Here is a 13968-nt window from a genome sequence, read left to right as displayed (position 1 = left end):
CGGGTGAATGCCACGTGGACCTGAGGCATGAAAGTCCTTGCCGGCCCCACAGGGTACTGCTCCAGCTGCCACCTCCAGGGGCCTGTCCCTCTGCAGAGCCCCAGCTCTGTCTCTCCCTCCCTCTCCTGCTCAGGCTGCGACTTGTGTTTTCCCGGGAACGCCACCTCTAGAAGCCACCTCCAAGACACTCTCTCCTGAGTCCCTGCCTGGATGACAAGCTCCCTCCGCGGAATGTTTCCCTACAATCCTCATAAGAACACCGTGAGCCCAGGAGGGAAGTTCCTATCCGCAGTTGGGGCAACTGAGGCCCAGGGAAGGAAGATGACTTGGCTCAAGTCCCTCAGCTCCCCGATGCCTGCAGCAGGACTCGCGGCATGCCTGGCCCCACGTGACTCATTGCTGGTGTGATCTAGATTCTACACAGGGAGTAGCAGTGGGGGGGTCTCTGAAGGGATGTTGGAGGACGCTGTCTCCTGCCTTCCCCTGTCTGTACAAGGACTCCAATGTAGAGGTGAGAGTCCATCCGGACTCTGTCTCAGGTGTGCTCCCTCAAAAAGAAAGCGCAGAGCCCAGGCCCATAGGCCCGGAGCTCCCCTCGACAGGTTGAGCCCCGCCTTGGGCTCCCAGATGAGGTGGTCCAGGACTAGGAACTATTTAGTTCTGCTGAGGTTTCAGTTACAAACGCAGCCATCACGCTGGAGCCTAGTGAGGTTCCCAGTTGGAAAAAGAAAAACAATTCTTTCTGGCTGGCTGAAGAAACGGCCCTAGCAAGGAGCTGGCAAGTGTGTAAGTAAACATGGCTCCAGCCGGCATAGTCGGGCTCTGTCAAGACCAGCCGTGAGGCTGCAGAGGCACCAGAGGGTCTAGGAGAAGGCCCAACTGCAGGGAGAGAAGTCGGGAGATGGGCCTGCCAGCCTCGTTCAGGCATCAGGAGACGTTGGCCAAGGCCCACCCTGGAGATGTCAGCCTCTCCCCACCTCTAGAGGTCTGGGAAGCTCCCACGGCCTTCTGCAGCCCCTGCTGGAGCCTGGATGGCGAGCTCATGATTGCAGAGTAAGTAAGTATCCGTCTGTTCCCTCCAGACAGTGTGTGCCTTGGGCAAGCCATGCCCGCGTCCCTCTGCCCTCCCCATGCAGGGCACTGAATCAGTGCTCAGCAAGGTGTGGCACCAGCAGGAGCAGTGCCTGGAATGCCCCTCATACAGGGTTGGAGTTGGGGGACCAGGCAGGCAGGTCAGATCTTCCTTCTGGGATTCTTTGCTAAGGGATGGCCTCAGGGCAGCCCCTGGGGCCAGGCCTACCAGCCACCTTTGGCTGCAGCTCCCTTCCTGGCCTGGAAGGCCACCTCCTGCTGCATTTTAGGATTCGGTTTTGGCAAGGCCCAGTCTTGGGATCCGTGGCACATGGATCTCCCTGAGGCCACTTGAATGCACATGAGGCCACAGAAGTCAGATCAGAATGGCTCACCTGGAGCCTTGCTGTGGGAGCTGGGCAGCCAGCAGGCAGACGTGGGTGAATTTTGCTCAGCCTGGCAGTCCCTAGCAGGATACAGGTCATGTGCCTCCTGGAGCCAGGCAGCCTGCGGGGCTAGACAGGCTGCTTGAGGAAAGGCCCCAGACAGGACCAGCTGTAGAAGGGCAGCAGGGTTTCCTTCTGTCCTAAGTGGGCCACCTGGAAGCTGAGACTGCAGAAACCATGTTGGAAGGGCAGGGTTCGGGCCCTCTGGGCTATATGCTCAGTAACTTTTTTGTTTTGTTTTGTTTTGTTTTGAGACGGAGTTTCGCTCTTGTTGCCCAGGATGGAGTGCAGTGGCACAATCTTGGCTCACCGCAACCTCCACCTCCAGGGTTCGCGTGATCTTCCTGCCTCAGCCTCCTGAGTAGCTGGGATTAATTTTGTATTTTTAGTAGAGACAGGGTTTCTCCACGTTGGTCAGGCTGGTCTCAAACTCCTGACCTCAGGTGGTCCGCCCACCTCGGCCTCCCAGAATGCTGGGATTACAGGCGTGAGCTACTGTGCCCAGCTGTCAGTAACTTTTACATTGATTACATGTTGAAATAATTTCACCTGCTCTTTTTTATGTGACTAGTAGTAAATTTTAAATTACAATGTATGCCTCACACTCTATCTGACAGTACTGCCTAGAAGTCCTTGGGCCTCTGTTTCCTCCTCCAGAAAACAAAATAATGATCCACACACCCCCACCCCACCCCGCCAACATGAGAGCCAATGAGATATTTGGGGGCTGCTGGAAAACTTTCAGGCTTTGTTAGGGAACCCTGACCCCAGATTAATGGCTCCAGCCTGACCCCTCCAGGGAAGCCCCGGAAAGCCAGAGCTGAGGTCTGGAAGCCCCATCTGAAATGATGCCCCGGATATGGCGAAGTTCTGTACCCAGGGGACCCACGGGGCCAGTGCCCTGGGCCTGGTTAGAACAGTCGGCCAGAACTTGGCAAGAGGCCCAGGGGAAGGCACATGTGTGCTGTGGAGCTGAAGCCTGTCCCCTATTTGCCCTCCCAGCAACCCCGGGAGATGCCAAGGGGCTGCTGAGCCTGTTCTGCAACAGATGCCCTCCCTTGGCCTGGTGGGTGAGCACAGGCAACCAAGCCTGCACACATCCCCTTATAGGCCGTGGTCACCTGTGGCCACATGTGTGCCCCCCAGTCTCCAGCGATTCCTGCAGTCCCTCTAGGACCTGCCTCCTGCCTGATCTGAGCATGACTCCACCTCCCGCTCCACTCACCTGGACATGTTCCTAAAGCTGCCCATTCTCCAGTGAGTTGGATTAAGGGGTGGGAAAAGAGGGAAGGGGAGATGCCACCACTCTGTGGCCTATGCCAGAATCCTGGGCCTCCCCTCCTCCCACATCCGTCAGTTACCAAGTTCCAAGTCCCATCCGCTCTTCCCTGGTCCATTTCCCTCCATCCCCCCAGCCACTGCCAAGCCAGGTCACCACTGTCACTCAGTTGGATTCCTCAGCAGCCCCTAACGGGTCCTCTGGAGGCGGCCATGCCCCCTTCCATCCCTTCTTACTGCTGCAAATGCAAACTTGGCCATTTGGCACATCCTGGGTTTGAATTCTGGCTCCATCACTTCCCAGCTATGTGATCTTGAGCAAGTTACTCAACTTCTCCATGCCTCTGACTCCTCCTCTATCAAGAGGCGATAACATACCTACCTCCCTGGATCTGTGCTGTGGAGGCTTCAATGGAAACCAAGCAAAGCACTTAGAACCCTGCCTGCCTAAGTGTTAGTGATGGTGAGCTCATCCTACTGCTTAAAACCTTGAGGGCAGCGTCTCTGTCCTGTTTGCTGTGGTATTCACCCCAAAATGTCTAAATGCTACATAAGCATGGGGATAAGTGACTAGAGAGGGCATGAGAAAGAAAAAGCCATTTTAGGCCAGGTGTGGTGGCTCACGCCTGTAATCCCAGCACTTTGGGAGGCCGATGCGGGTGGATCACAAGGTCAGGAGTTCGAGACCAGCCTGACCAAGATGGTGAAACCCTGTCTCTACTAAAAATACAAAAATTAGCCAGGCGCGGTGGCAGGTGCCTGTAAATCCCAGCTACTCATGAGGCTGAGGCAAGAGAATCACTTGAACCCGGGCAGCAGAGGTTGCATTGAGCTGAGATTGTGCCATTGCACTCCAGCCTAGGCGACAGAGTGAGACTGTCAAAAAAAAAAAAAAAAAAAGCCATTTTAGAGGTGGCCCCATGTGCTTCTGTGAGACTCTTTGGGGTTTGCAATCTCTCCTATTATATCACAAACCACTCCTGTGCAGGGCAAGGCCCTAGACCCACCCACCAGCTGCCTCCTGGCCTCAGTCCCAGCCCATAAGGGTGAGCTCTTCCAGCCCTGAGCCCACCACACGGCCTGGAGACCTGCAGTTGCTACTTTCTAGAAAGCTCCTCTCAGTGGGGTTCAGCTGAGATCCCAGCCAGGTCTCTTCCTCTGGACCTTGTCTGCCCTGACTGGAGTTTCTAGTACGTAGCCTTGTATGTTTTACAAAGCTTAGAGCCCGAAAGACCTGACTTTGATCTTCTACAATCAGGATGTGCGCCTCACAGCCACATGCTTGACCACTGTGACTGGGGTTCCATGCTTGGGAGAAGTGACAGCCTCCATAGCCTCCAGCAGCACTGCTCAAACTGTACTGAGCACATGGCCACCTGGGGATCTTGTGAAGATGCAGGAGGGCTGGGGCGGGGCCTGGGGCTCTGCATTTCCAACAAGGTCTCAGTAATGCCCATTGGTTGGGGGCCCACCCTGATAACAAGGACTCACTCCACGGCTGTGTGGCCTGTATCTGTCCTTGCACGTCTGTCTGCAGGCTGCCCAGACCACCTGTCTAGCGGTGAGAGCTCAGTACCCATGCAACAGGCTCTGAAGCTGCAGCCCCACAATGGGATGGCTGCCTCTGCACAGGGAAAGACCTGGATGCTCTACTGATTCAACAAAATACAGAAGGCACTGGGAATAGAGTGGACAATGTCAGCCTACGCACAGCTGCCCACAAAAGTGAGCTCCTGGGGGAGGGTCATCCCTCCGAGAAGAGGGCGGCACGAAGACCCACACACCTGAAAAATATGGTACTTCATGTCGCTGATCTCAATGGTCTTGCTGCTGTCCCCATCCTGTTCTGATTTATTGGTCATTAGTGTCTTGAACCTGGAGTAAAGGAGACAAAGCAAGGCGGATTTTGAACCTTTTACTCCACCACTGTGTGGCGATGGCACCATTTGTCACCTGACTGGCTACCATGAGACGGAGCATTTTAAAAATTACTGCTGTGCTCCTAAAATAATTTTCAGCAAGTGCCATTTTACACAATCTTAGGAAGACATCTGGGCTGAGCCCGATTCTGTTCTCACCACCCACCATACAAGCGACCTGACTCCTGTGGCCAGAATGCTGACTCTTCATTCCAGAATATGTTTGCTAATAATCAAAGCAATAACTCGGCCAGAAAGAACACCACCTCAGAGACCCCCTTCCCTGCTGCCCCGGGTCCACCCTCCTTGCCCCGCTGTGGGGCGAGTGGGGCTCTGCTGCCACGTGACCACAGTCTGAGGGGCACAGGCTGTAGGGTACAGCCCCAGCGAGTCACTCTCTGTCACCTCGAATCTGAAACAAGGTGTTTCTGTGCCATGGGCTGGGAGTTTGTTATCTGAGGCTGCCTACCTGTTAGAAGCTGTCACCAGCAGGACTTTATGTGCATAAAACAGCTTTCCTTCCACTAGGAAGGTCACATCCGACATCTCCTTATTGTTCAAAAAGTGTGGATCTGTGGAAAGCGGGGAGACAGAGGGATATGGCCGAGGAGTCCCCTGCTGGGGGTTGCTTGTGTGTGCTGTGAGGTGCGTGTCTGGGGTTGGGGGTGGGACATAGGGGTGAGGAACAGAGAAACTGAGGCTGGAACCTTGACACTTGGAAATGGAAAGACAACAAAGTGGGGAGGGGGCAGGAAAGGGAAGAGGGGGAGGGCGTGTGGCAATGCGGGGCGCGGGGGGCGGGCGTTCACCTAGCCTGGCTGGCAGGGTCTTCCGGACCTCTGGGATGCTGGGGATGGGGCTGCTGCCATAGCAGTGGGTGAAGATGGCAGCCAGTTGCTGGATGACGGAGTCGTTCTGTGGGGAGGGGAGAGAGGGCCTGTGAGCTGCCTGCTGTGGCTGGCTGTTCACAGATGTAGATATATTAGGCTAATTTCAAAAGTCCAGGCCAGGATTAGTGCAGCCGCTGTCTTTTGTTCCTGCTAGATGTGGCTTGGCAAGAGATGCCTGTTCCTTCATCAGTGATTCCCCAAATGGCTTTTTTGGCCAGGTTCCAACCCAGACACATCCATGGCTTCTGCCCTCTACAGCCAGGCAGTGCAGGTCTAACTCTGGGTGCTCTGTGTGTGAGAGGGGGTGTGTGTGTGTGTGTGTGTGTGTGTGTGTTGGGGTGGGTGTGTGTGTGTGTGTGCGCGCGCGCTGTGTGTGTGAGAGGGTGTGTGTGCGCGCTGTGTGTGTGTGTGTGTGTGTGTTGGGGTGTGTGTGTGTGTGTGTGCGCGCGCTGTGTGTGTGAGAGGGTGTGTGTGGGGGTGGGGGTGTGTGTGTGTGTGTGTGTGTGTGTGTGTGTGTGTGTTGGGGTGGGGGAGTCCCTGGGTGCTGGGGACAGGCGTGTGGGCGTGTGTGTGTGTGTTGGGTGGGGGGGTCCCTGGGTGCTGGGGACAGGCGTGTGGGCGTGTGTGTGTGTGTTGGGTCGGGGGGAGGTCCCTGGGTGCTGGGGACAGGCGTGTGGGCGTGTGTTGGGTCGGGGGGAGGTCCCTGGGTGCTGGGGACAGGCGTGTGGGTGTGTGTTGGGTGGGGGGGGGGTCCCTGGGTGCTGGGGGCAGGTGTGTGGGCGTGTGTGTGTTGGGGGGGGAGGTCCCTGAGTCTGTCCACGTCTGCCTGTGTGTCCATCTGTGTGTCCCATGGTCTGAGTCTGGGCCGTGGGCTTGGGAACCAGCCACTGGCCACACTCACTTTGCTGGTCTTGAGGATGTCAAACATGAGCTGCAAGCCCTCGGTCACCAGCTCCTCGTTGTACTCCTCCTCTTTGATGGAGCTGAAGTCCCGCAGGAGGCTCTGCACCACCGAGTACCGCGACTGCGAGAAGGAGGTCCTCAGAGACTCGATCCAGATGTGCAGCTTCCAGGGGACTCCTGGCCCAGGCAGGGAAGGGCAGGCAGTCACGCACCACAGCTAAGCGCTCCCGGCACAGACCACAGCCTTTTCTGGGCAGACTCTCCCAGGATGCCCCTGCTGTCTGCAGAGCACCCCGCCCACCCCCTCCCGCCTGCCCCCTTCCTGTGCGCTGAGTGGCCCTCTCAGGATGGCCATGGAAGGAAAGCTTTAATTCATTCTAATAGGGCTTGCTGGCAGGTCAGAGTGGAGTTTCAGGTTCTCATGAGATGAGGTGGAGTGGCGGCTTCGGCCCAAATGCAGGGAACTCAAGCTCTGAAAGTTGATGGCCCAGCCTGGGGATTTTGAAGCGTGGGCCCAGCACCCATAGTAGCCTTGTTGCTTATTGCGCTCAAAAATGACTGCTAGAGAGGTCTCATAGTTGTGGAGGGGTGGCCAGGAGGGCTTGGATGGCCAGAGAATATGCCAGGCACTCCAGGACACACAGGCCTCCTTGCCTGCACGGAAGCTCAAAATGCACCTGGTCCTATCACGAGGCGCTCTCCCAGCACACAGATCACTGGAATGTCGCTGCACATCCCCGGGAACATAATGACTGTTTTACCAGGTCCCCAGCGTGTGTCAGCGGGGCCATAACTTAAAATTGCTGTGGGAAGTTCGTGACAAAAAACTAGTCATGGCCGGGCGCAGTGGCTCAAGCCTGTAATCCCAGCACTTTGGGAGGCCGAGACGGGCGGATCACGAGGTCAGGAGATTGAGACCATCCTGGCTAACACGGTGAAACCCCGTCTCTACTAAAAAATACAAAAAACTAGCCGGGCGAGTGGCGGGCGCCTGTAGTCCCAACTACTCCGGAGGCTGAGGCAGGAAAATGGCGTGAACCCGGGAGGCAGAGCTTGCAGTGAGCTGAGATCCGGCCACTGCACTCCAGCCTGGGCGACAGAGTGAGACTCCGTCTCAAAAAAAAAAAAAAAAAGAAAACAAACTAGTCATGTCCCTGGTGATTAGAGAGGTAGCTTCTTACCCCAGCCTCACTGTGGATTAAAGAACTGATGGCATTCCCCAGCGACACATGGACAGCAGTGTGGTGGTGGTACTACACTTGGGTTACTGACTGCAGGTGGGGGTGACGTCTCCGTTTCCCAGTGAAGAACACTGAGGCTGACTCACTGCTGTCTTGGCCCAGCCCTGGGGGGTTGTGGCCCTGTGATGACAGTGACAGTGCTATCATCCACCAAGTGCTCACAGTGGCCACTGTGCCTTGTACCCCATTCTTAGATAAGGATCATTAGCACCAAACTCACAGAGGCAGCAATTGAGGCTTGGAGAGAGGACGTGGTGTGCAGCTAACACAGGACCTGACCTAAGTTTGTCTGACTAGCCTCCCTGGAGGACACCAAAAGTCCACAGACTCGCAGACCCAAGGAGTGCAAGGTCAACCAAGTGACAGGATTGCCGTCTCACAGCATGGAGTCCCGGGGCTGCAGAGGCTCCCAGCGCTCCACATCCCTGGGCTGTGACTGGGGAAGGGGCAGCGAAGCTCCAGCCAGGCAGGGTGGAGGACCCAAGGGCAGAGGGCTGGGCCATGACCCCAAGACATGGCACTGTTGAGCACTGTCTGAGACCCAGGGCCCCTCCTGACCTGGCTGTGTAGCTGGGGGGTCCCAGCCTCCACCCCGTCTGTGCTCAGCTGCCCTGGGGCTTGTCTGTCCCTGCGGGCCCTGGCCCTCTCAGGCCTGCTGAAGAGCACCTGGGAGTGACCGTGTGTGTCCATATGCATGCATGGACATGCGTGTGCACGCCCGCGAGGCCTCACCCAGCGCCCTCAGCTCCATGGTGATGTCCACATAGCCGTGCTCGGCGCTGTAGTACATGGCCTCCTGCAGGGCCTTGGTGCGGGTCCGGCTCAGCCGCACAGGCCCCTCGCTGCCGCTGCCCTGGCTCGACGCGTCGCTCTCCTCCACACCCTCGGCCAGGATCTCCTCCAGGGACAGCACGTCCGCTTTAGCCTGCTGCGGCTGCGTCAGGAGCTTCCTCAGGACGTTCCTGCGGGCCCAGGGATGAATGAAGGTGAGGGCTGAGGTCCCATAGGCAGTGCCCACCTGAGCTGTCCTCCAGTACCCCCCTGCCCCAATGGGCTGCTCTAGGGCATCCGAGGGCTCAGTTTCATGGTCTTCCTCCTCTAGGTAGGCCAGGGGTCCCAGGGTCACCGATCCCCATACACCTCCGAGAGGCAGGGCAGGGTGCAGGGGAACCCACCCTTCTACCATCCCGGTATTGCCGAGAAGTCATAGGCTTCGGGGCTGAGCGAGCTCTGCCATCCTGGCTGTGTGACCTTAGCCAGGTCACTCTACCTCTCTGAGCCCTGACTGCTTTGGTATCTGTATTGCAGGGTGTCATTATATCACACTTTCCTGGGGCTCATGTGAGGCTGATGTAAAGGGTTTAAATGCAGAGCCTGAAACACGGCAGGTCTGTCTAGATAGCAGCTGACTATGCACGTGAAAGTGTCTAAAACACAGGAAGAGCCCGGTAAGTACTCATTTGGTCCCTTCATGTTGATAAGGATGAACTGGAGATGGATGTCACGTAGAATTTGTTCATATTTACGAATGAAGACACAGAATATTAGACCCCACGGAGGACACTTCCCCCCGCTGCTGCTTTTCGCCTCATGAGAGCCTACACACATCACCGTCACAGGCGATGGATCTGTCTTGCTCAAGGCCACTCCAGGTGGGGGTACAGACCCAGGGCTTCTGGTTCCAAGACCTAGGCTCATTCTGTCGTGTCCTGTGGCCTGGGGCTCTGGGATGGATGCAGTATGGGTGGGGCTGCAAGGTTCCCGGGGGCTGATCTCTCCACGGCCACCCCGCAGACCCTCCTCATACCTGCCAAGCTCATGGCCTGGAGGTGCCCTTCCAAGGACCCAAGGTCCCTGCCAAGGGCTCCTGGACTTGCTAGCTCAGGCAGTTTACAGAGCACCTTGTTTGGGCCGGGCACTGGCACGTGAAGGTGAACTAGCCACGGTGCCTGTCCCAAGAGTCCTGTGCTCAGAGTGACAGGCGGATGAGCAGGCAGGCAGTCTCCACACAGTGTGAAGAGGCCTCTATGGGGGATACAGGCACTGGGCGGGGTGGAGTGGTCTAGAGGTGGCGATGTGGAAGATGGTGCCTGGAGGGTGAGGGCGGCTGAGGTGGGTGAACGTGGGGGTGGGCTGGAGACAGCTGGAGAAAAAAGCATTCTAGGGCAGGGGACCCCAGCCAGAGCATGAGCCTGGTGACAAGAATGGTGTCGGGGAACTGGAAGTAAGTGTCCTGCCTGCCAGCCCTGCTTTTCCGGGCCCTGTTTCTGCCCTGTAATAACCCCTTGTCTGGTCTCCCTCTTGCCCCTCCATGCTGCCCCTGACTTCAGCCTGCTGCTGTCCCGCCACACCCTTGGGCAGGCCTGGTCCCCACAAAGCAAGCTCTACCATCTGCACCTGGGGTAGGGTGCAATTCAGCCATGTGCTGTTTGGACGCCCAAGGCCGCTTGGGCACTGGAGGACCACCAGCAGGCATGGGAAGCCGCATGGTCCTGAGTGGGCTCTGGCAGCTGCAGAGTGGCCTCTTACTGGGAAACGGGACGGTCTGCCCTTGGCGTCGGGAGGCCCAGGCTTCAGTCCCAGGTCTGCCAGGAACCAGCTGTGGGTCCTCCCCCATCTCCAGCCCCTGTGCTAAACTCCCCCATGTTTCTGGTTTATGAGCACACAGGCCCCCTGTTTTGGGAAAGGTCTCTGGGCCTAGCTCTTCTGCTCCCATCGGGGAAACTGAGGCTCCTGTGAGCTTATTTCAGTGCCCTCATGTCACACAGGGTGGGAATCCCGGGCAGGTACCTGTGGCCGTGGGCAGCTGAGTGGCTGAAGCAGTTCATGTCCTCATGGAGGGAGGAACCCATGCCGTGGGCCTCGAGCATGCTGAGGAGGGGGTCAGCGCCTCGGCTCAGCAACAAACTGACCAGCTCGTAGTTCCCTGAAAGAGAAGGCGGGCAGCACGGAGGACACTGAGATGGTGGCCGCCAGGGCAGCTGAGGCGAAAGGGAAGGGAGAACGGGATTCTCGCAGCTCTGAGTGCTGGAATAAATCAGTAAACCCCACGCTTATCTGCATTTGGCAGATGAAGTGGAGGGAGAGGAAGAAGGCTGGCTGTGCCCTGCCCCTGTGCCCCCTCCCTGGGTCTCCAGAGGGAAGGGCCTCCCTGCCCTGCTGGGTCCTGCTGAGCCCAACAGAAACTGATGGGTAGGGCCAGGGGAAGCCCCCCAGTGGCCCAGAGAAGGGGTTTTAAGGCCCCCACACAGGGTCTGTGTGTGCTACAGAGACCCCTGCACGTCCAGCTACACACCTGGCCAGGCTGGAGGGCACTACAGGGAAGGGTAGACAGAGCCTCTGGGTAGCAGGTGCCTACCTGCCGCAGAGGCCAGCTGCAGGGGCGTCTCCGCGTAGCTGTCCTCACCGCCGTTCACTGCCGAGCCCTCCACATGGGCACCAGCGTCCAGCAGCAACTGCCAGGGGCACAGAGGAGGAGGGCACTGCTCAGCATGGCAGGGAGCACCTGGGAAGGGCCAGGGTGCTTTGCGAACAGGGCCTTTACTTCTCTCCAGGCATGTGACCAAGATGCGGTTCACCCCAGCAGCTGAGGAACTGGAACTTTAGAACTCCAGGTTATCCTCAGAGCTAAGTTTCTAGAATCTTCAACTCCATTATTGTGGCCCAGGACCAAGCCCCTAAGCTGTGAGGACCTCTGAGCTTTTTCTGTCTTTCAAATGTTTTCCTGTGAACTGACTGCAGCCACCTTTCCGAGAACGCATGTGGATGAACAGCACAGAAAATGCTGCCCCCAATCTATGGGGTAAACTGTGGCTCTGGGTGGCAGCACGTGCTGGAGTCAGAAGGAGCAGGGTGTCAGTGCTGGCCACTGGCCAATGAGTAACCCCAGGCAGGTACTTCCATTCCCGGAGCCTCAGTCTTCCTCATCCACAGAATGGGAAGAGAGGCCTGCTTCCCTTAGGCTTCTCGTTGGAGAGGCACAGCAGGTACCCCAGGACGGCAGGTGGTGGGGCTGGAGCAGGAAGTTCCAGTCTAGGACAGCAGAGGGCCTCTCCCCATGCTAGCAAGGGCGGGCTTTGACAGGGGACAGATGGGGCAGAGTTAACAGACACCAGGCAGTTCCAGATGAGCCGGTCCTGGCTCTGCCTTGGGGCAGAAGTAGGGTCTGCGTTACTCCAACTGGTGACTTTCAGATCCCGTTCCACCTTCCCTGACCAGCTGCTCTGGAGGGAGCAATCTTCCAGCCCTCCCAGGCTCCTAAAGACCAAACCTTCCTCCAAGCATGCATGGCAGCCTAGGGTAGCCCAACTGCCCTTTGCCTGGAGACCAGGAGTGGAGTTCGAGCTGACCTCTCTGGACTGTGTGGCATGGGGGACAGCCATCACTGGAGACACAGCAGTCAGAAATCAGTCATGGCCCAACTCCCTGCACCAGTGCCAAGGCAGTGGAGGTGGGGGCCTGCTCACTGGGGCAAAACTAGGCACGGGTTCAGGCAGGCTCAGGGCACAGCCCCGTGGACCCAGTCTGAACTGAGCTTGGGATTTTGCTCTGGTCCATATAAGGCAAAGGCGGCAGGATGTGGTGGCCACTGGGTAATGGCCACTCCCGGAGTCCTTGCTATAGGCTAGGGCCATGAATCAGCCAGACACAATCCCTGCCCTCAGAGGCCTTGCAACCTAGTGGGGAGCGAGGGTGTCACGCCAACTCCCTGGAAGGGGTGCCATGAAACCCTGCGTGTGCCAGCGATCTGAGGACCTGGGAGTAAGTGCATGTGGCTGGAGCTCCCGCTGGCATGGGGAGCTGCTCTGCCCACAGCTTCTGCTTCTAGAACCACCACCTCTCCCCACGCCAGCACAGCTACCTGGGCCGAGGTGGGCAACCTGTGGCTTGGCTCGACAGATGAGCCGTGCCAATCTGAATCCTAAGGAAGTAGGGAGGGGACAGAATTGCACAGACCCCATGATACAGAGCTGGCCCTGTGGTGGAATTCACAAGGGAGGAGAAAAGGGAAGGGTCAGAAAGGTGTCTGGAGGTGAGAAAGCTGAGTGGGGCTGGGACAGCCCCCAGTGTGCCCAACACGAGAGAGAGAGAGATGCCGGAAGGGCATGACAGGACCCTAATGCTGCCTGGACCTGGGTCTTGTTTCCTAAAATTACACATGTCCTTGCACTAATCCCTTTCCTTGAGGCAACTCGGGTGGGCCACTGCCCTATTGATCAGGTGAGCTGGCCTTAAGCAGTGCCTTTGGGATCTCTCATTCAGGGCACCTGCCCACTCAGCTGAGGCTGGGGCCGTGCTTGGGGCCCAGCTCACCTGGTAAGCTGGGGGGCATGGTGTTCACCTGGCAGGAGCTCACCTGGACCACAGAGATGTGTCCATGCAGCACAGCAAATGTCAGTGAGGTCCAGTGCCGGCTGTCGGGGTGGATGGAAGGATGCCTGGGAGAGTTGCTTGGAACCTGGAAAATACCACAAATCATCTGTGTTTTCTGGGCACCCGAGTGAAGGGAGTACCCTGCAGGGATGGTGAACAGGAGTTAACAAGTGCTTTCAACATTCAATTGGTAATGTTTGCCTGTAGCACAAAGTGGACAATGCTCAAAAAGAGAGGATAGGTGTTTAACTAGCAATGTCCGCCCTGGGCAAAAGAGGGCAGATTGGGAGTGCTTTATGCTTCAGAGGGAGGCAGAGCTAGAAGTATTTGGGGATAGAAGGAATGGCTGGAGATTAGGCTGGTAAAAGGAGAAAGATACGATGAAAACAGAATCACAGCCCATCTCTCCACTCAACTCCCGCCTCAGTCCACTTCCTCTCAGACAGAAAGCCCAAATCTTGAGGAGACTTCCCTGTGCTAATGGTGGCCTCTGTGCATCTTGTCTTTCCAGTCTTGCACATCTACTCAATTGCCCAAAACATCACGCCCAGCATGTTTGCTGGAGACTTCGGAGTGATCCTTGCTGGCCTAGGACCTGGGTGCAGCTCTGTGGGGCTTCCTCACCTGGATGTCCAAGTTTGCCCCGGCATCAATCAACATCTGGACCATCGCTTCGTCCCCAGCAGCGCAGGCATACATTAGCGGCGTCATACCCTGAGCAAATCAAATGCACATGCTGAACTGTTTGCAAACAGAACACAACACCACATACCCACAGGCCTCTGCCCCAGAAACCACAGATCAGGCCCCCTGCCACCCCAGCCGAGCATCCTGTGCTCCCCCAGGC

General features: G+C 57.3%; 2 protein-coding genes across 4 annotated transcripts in view; one reads left to right on the top strand and one right to left on the bottom strand.

The window, feature by feature from the left end:
* The window catches only part of LOC105471542 (N-acetyltransferase 10), a 64359-nt gene extending 50608 nt beyond the window's left edge, over window positions 1-13751 (top strand). The window contains exon 31 of one of the 3 annotated variants that reach the window (XR_011610697.1): window positions 13633-13751. The gene's annotated coding sequence lies outside the window, so the exon portion shown is untranslated. Of the gene's footprint in view, window positions 1-133; window positions 5258-13632 lie in introns of those variants that run through there. The other 2 variants (XR_011610696.1, XR_011610693.1) reach the window with 2 other exon arrangements.
* The window catches only part of LOC105471544 (ankyrin repeat and BTB domain containing 2), a 211884-nt gene that overhangs the window by 3727 nt on the left and 194189 nt on the right, over window positions 1-13968 (bottom strand). The window contains exons 6-14 of the mRNA XM_011724059.2: window positions 13746-13835; window positions 13105-13206; window positions 11107-11203; window positions 10539-10674; window positions 8481-8710; window positions 6506-6684; window positions 5524-5629; window positions 5184-5286; window positions 4580-4670 (exon numbers count right to left, since the gene is read on the bottom strand). Of these exons, the coding sequence (XP_011722361.1) occupies window positions 4580-4670; window positions 5184-5286; window positions 5524-5629; window positions 6506-6684; window positions 8481-8710; window positions 10539-10674; window positions 11107-11203; window positions 13105-13206; window positions 13746-13835 (1134 nt within the window). The remainder of the gene's footprint in view (window positions 1-4579; window positions 4671-5183; window positions 5287-5523; window positions 5630-6505; window positions 6685-8480; window positions 8711-10538; window positions 10675-11106; window positions 11204-13104; window positions 13207-13745; window positions 13836-13968) is intronic.

This window comes from Macaca nemestrina, chromosome 12 (genome assembly GCF_043159975.1).
Source record: "Macaca nemestrina isolate mMacNem1 chromosome 12, mMacNem.hap1, whole genome shotgun sequence".
NCBI lineage: Eukaryota > Metazoa > Chordata > Mammalia > Primates > Cercopithecidae > Macaca > Macaca nemestrina.
The sequence above is the reverse complement of the archived record's forward strand: the minus strand, read 5'-3'. Positions and strand labels throughout refer to the sequence as shown.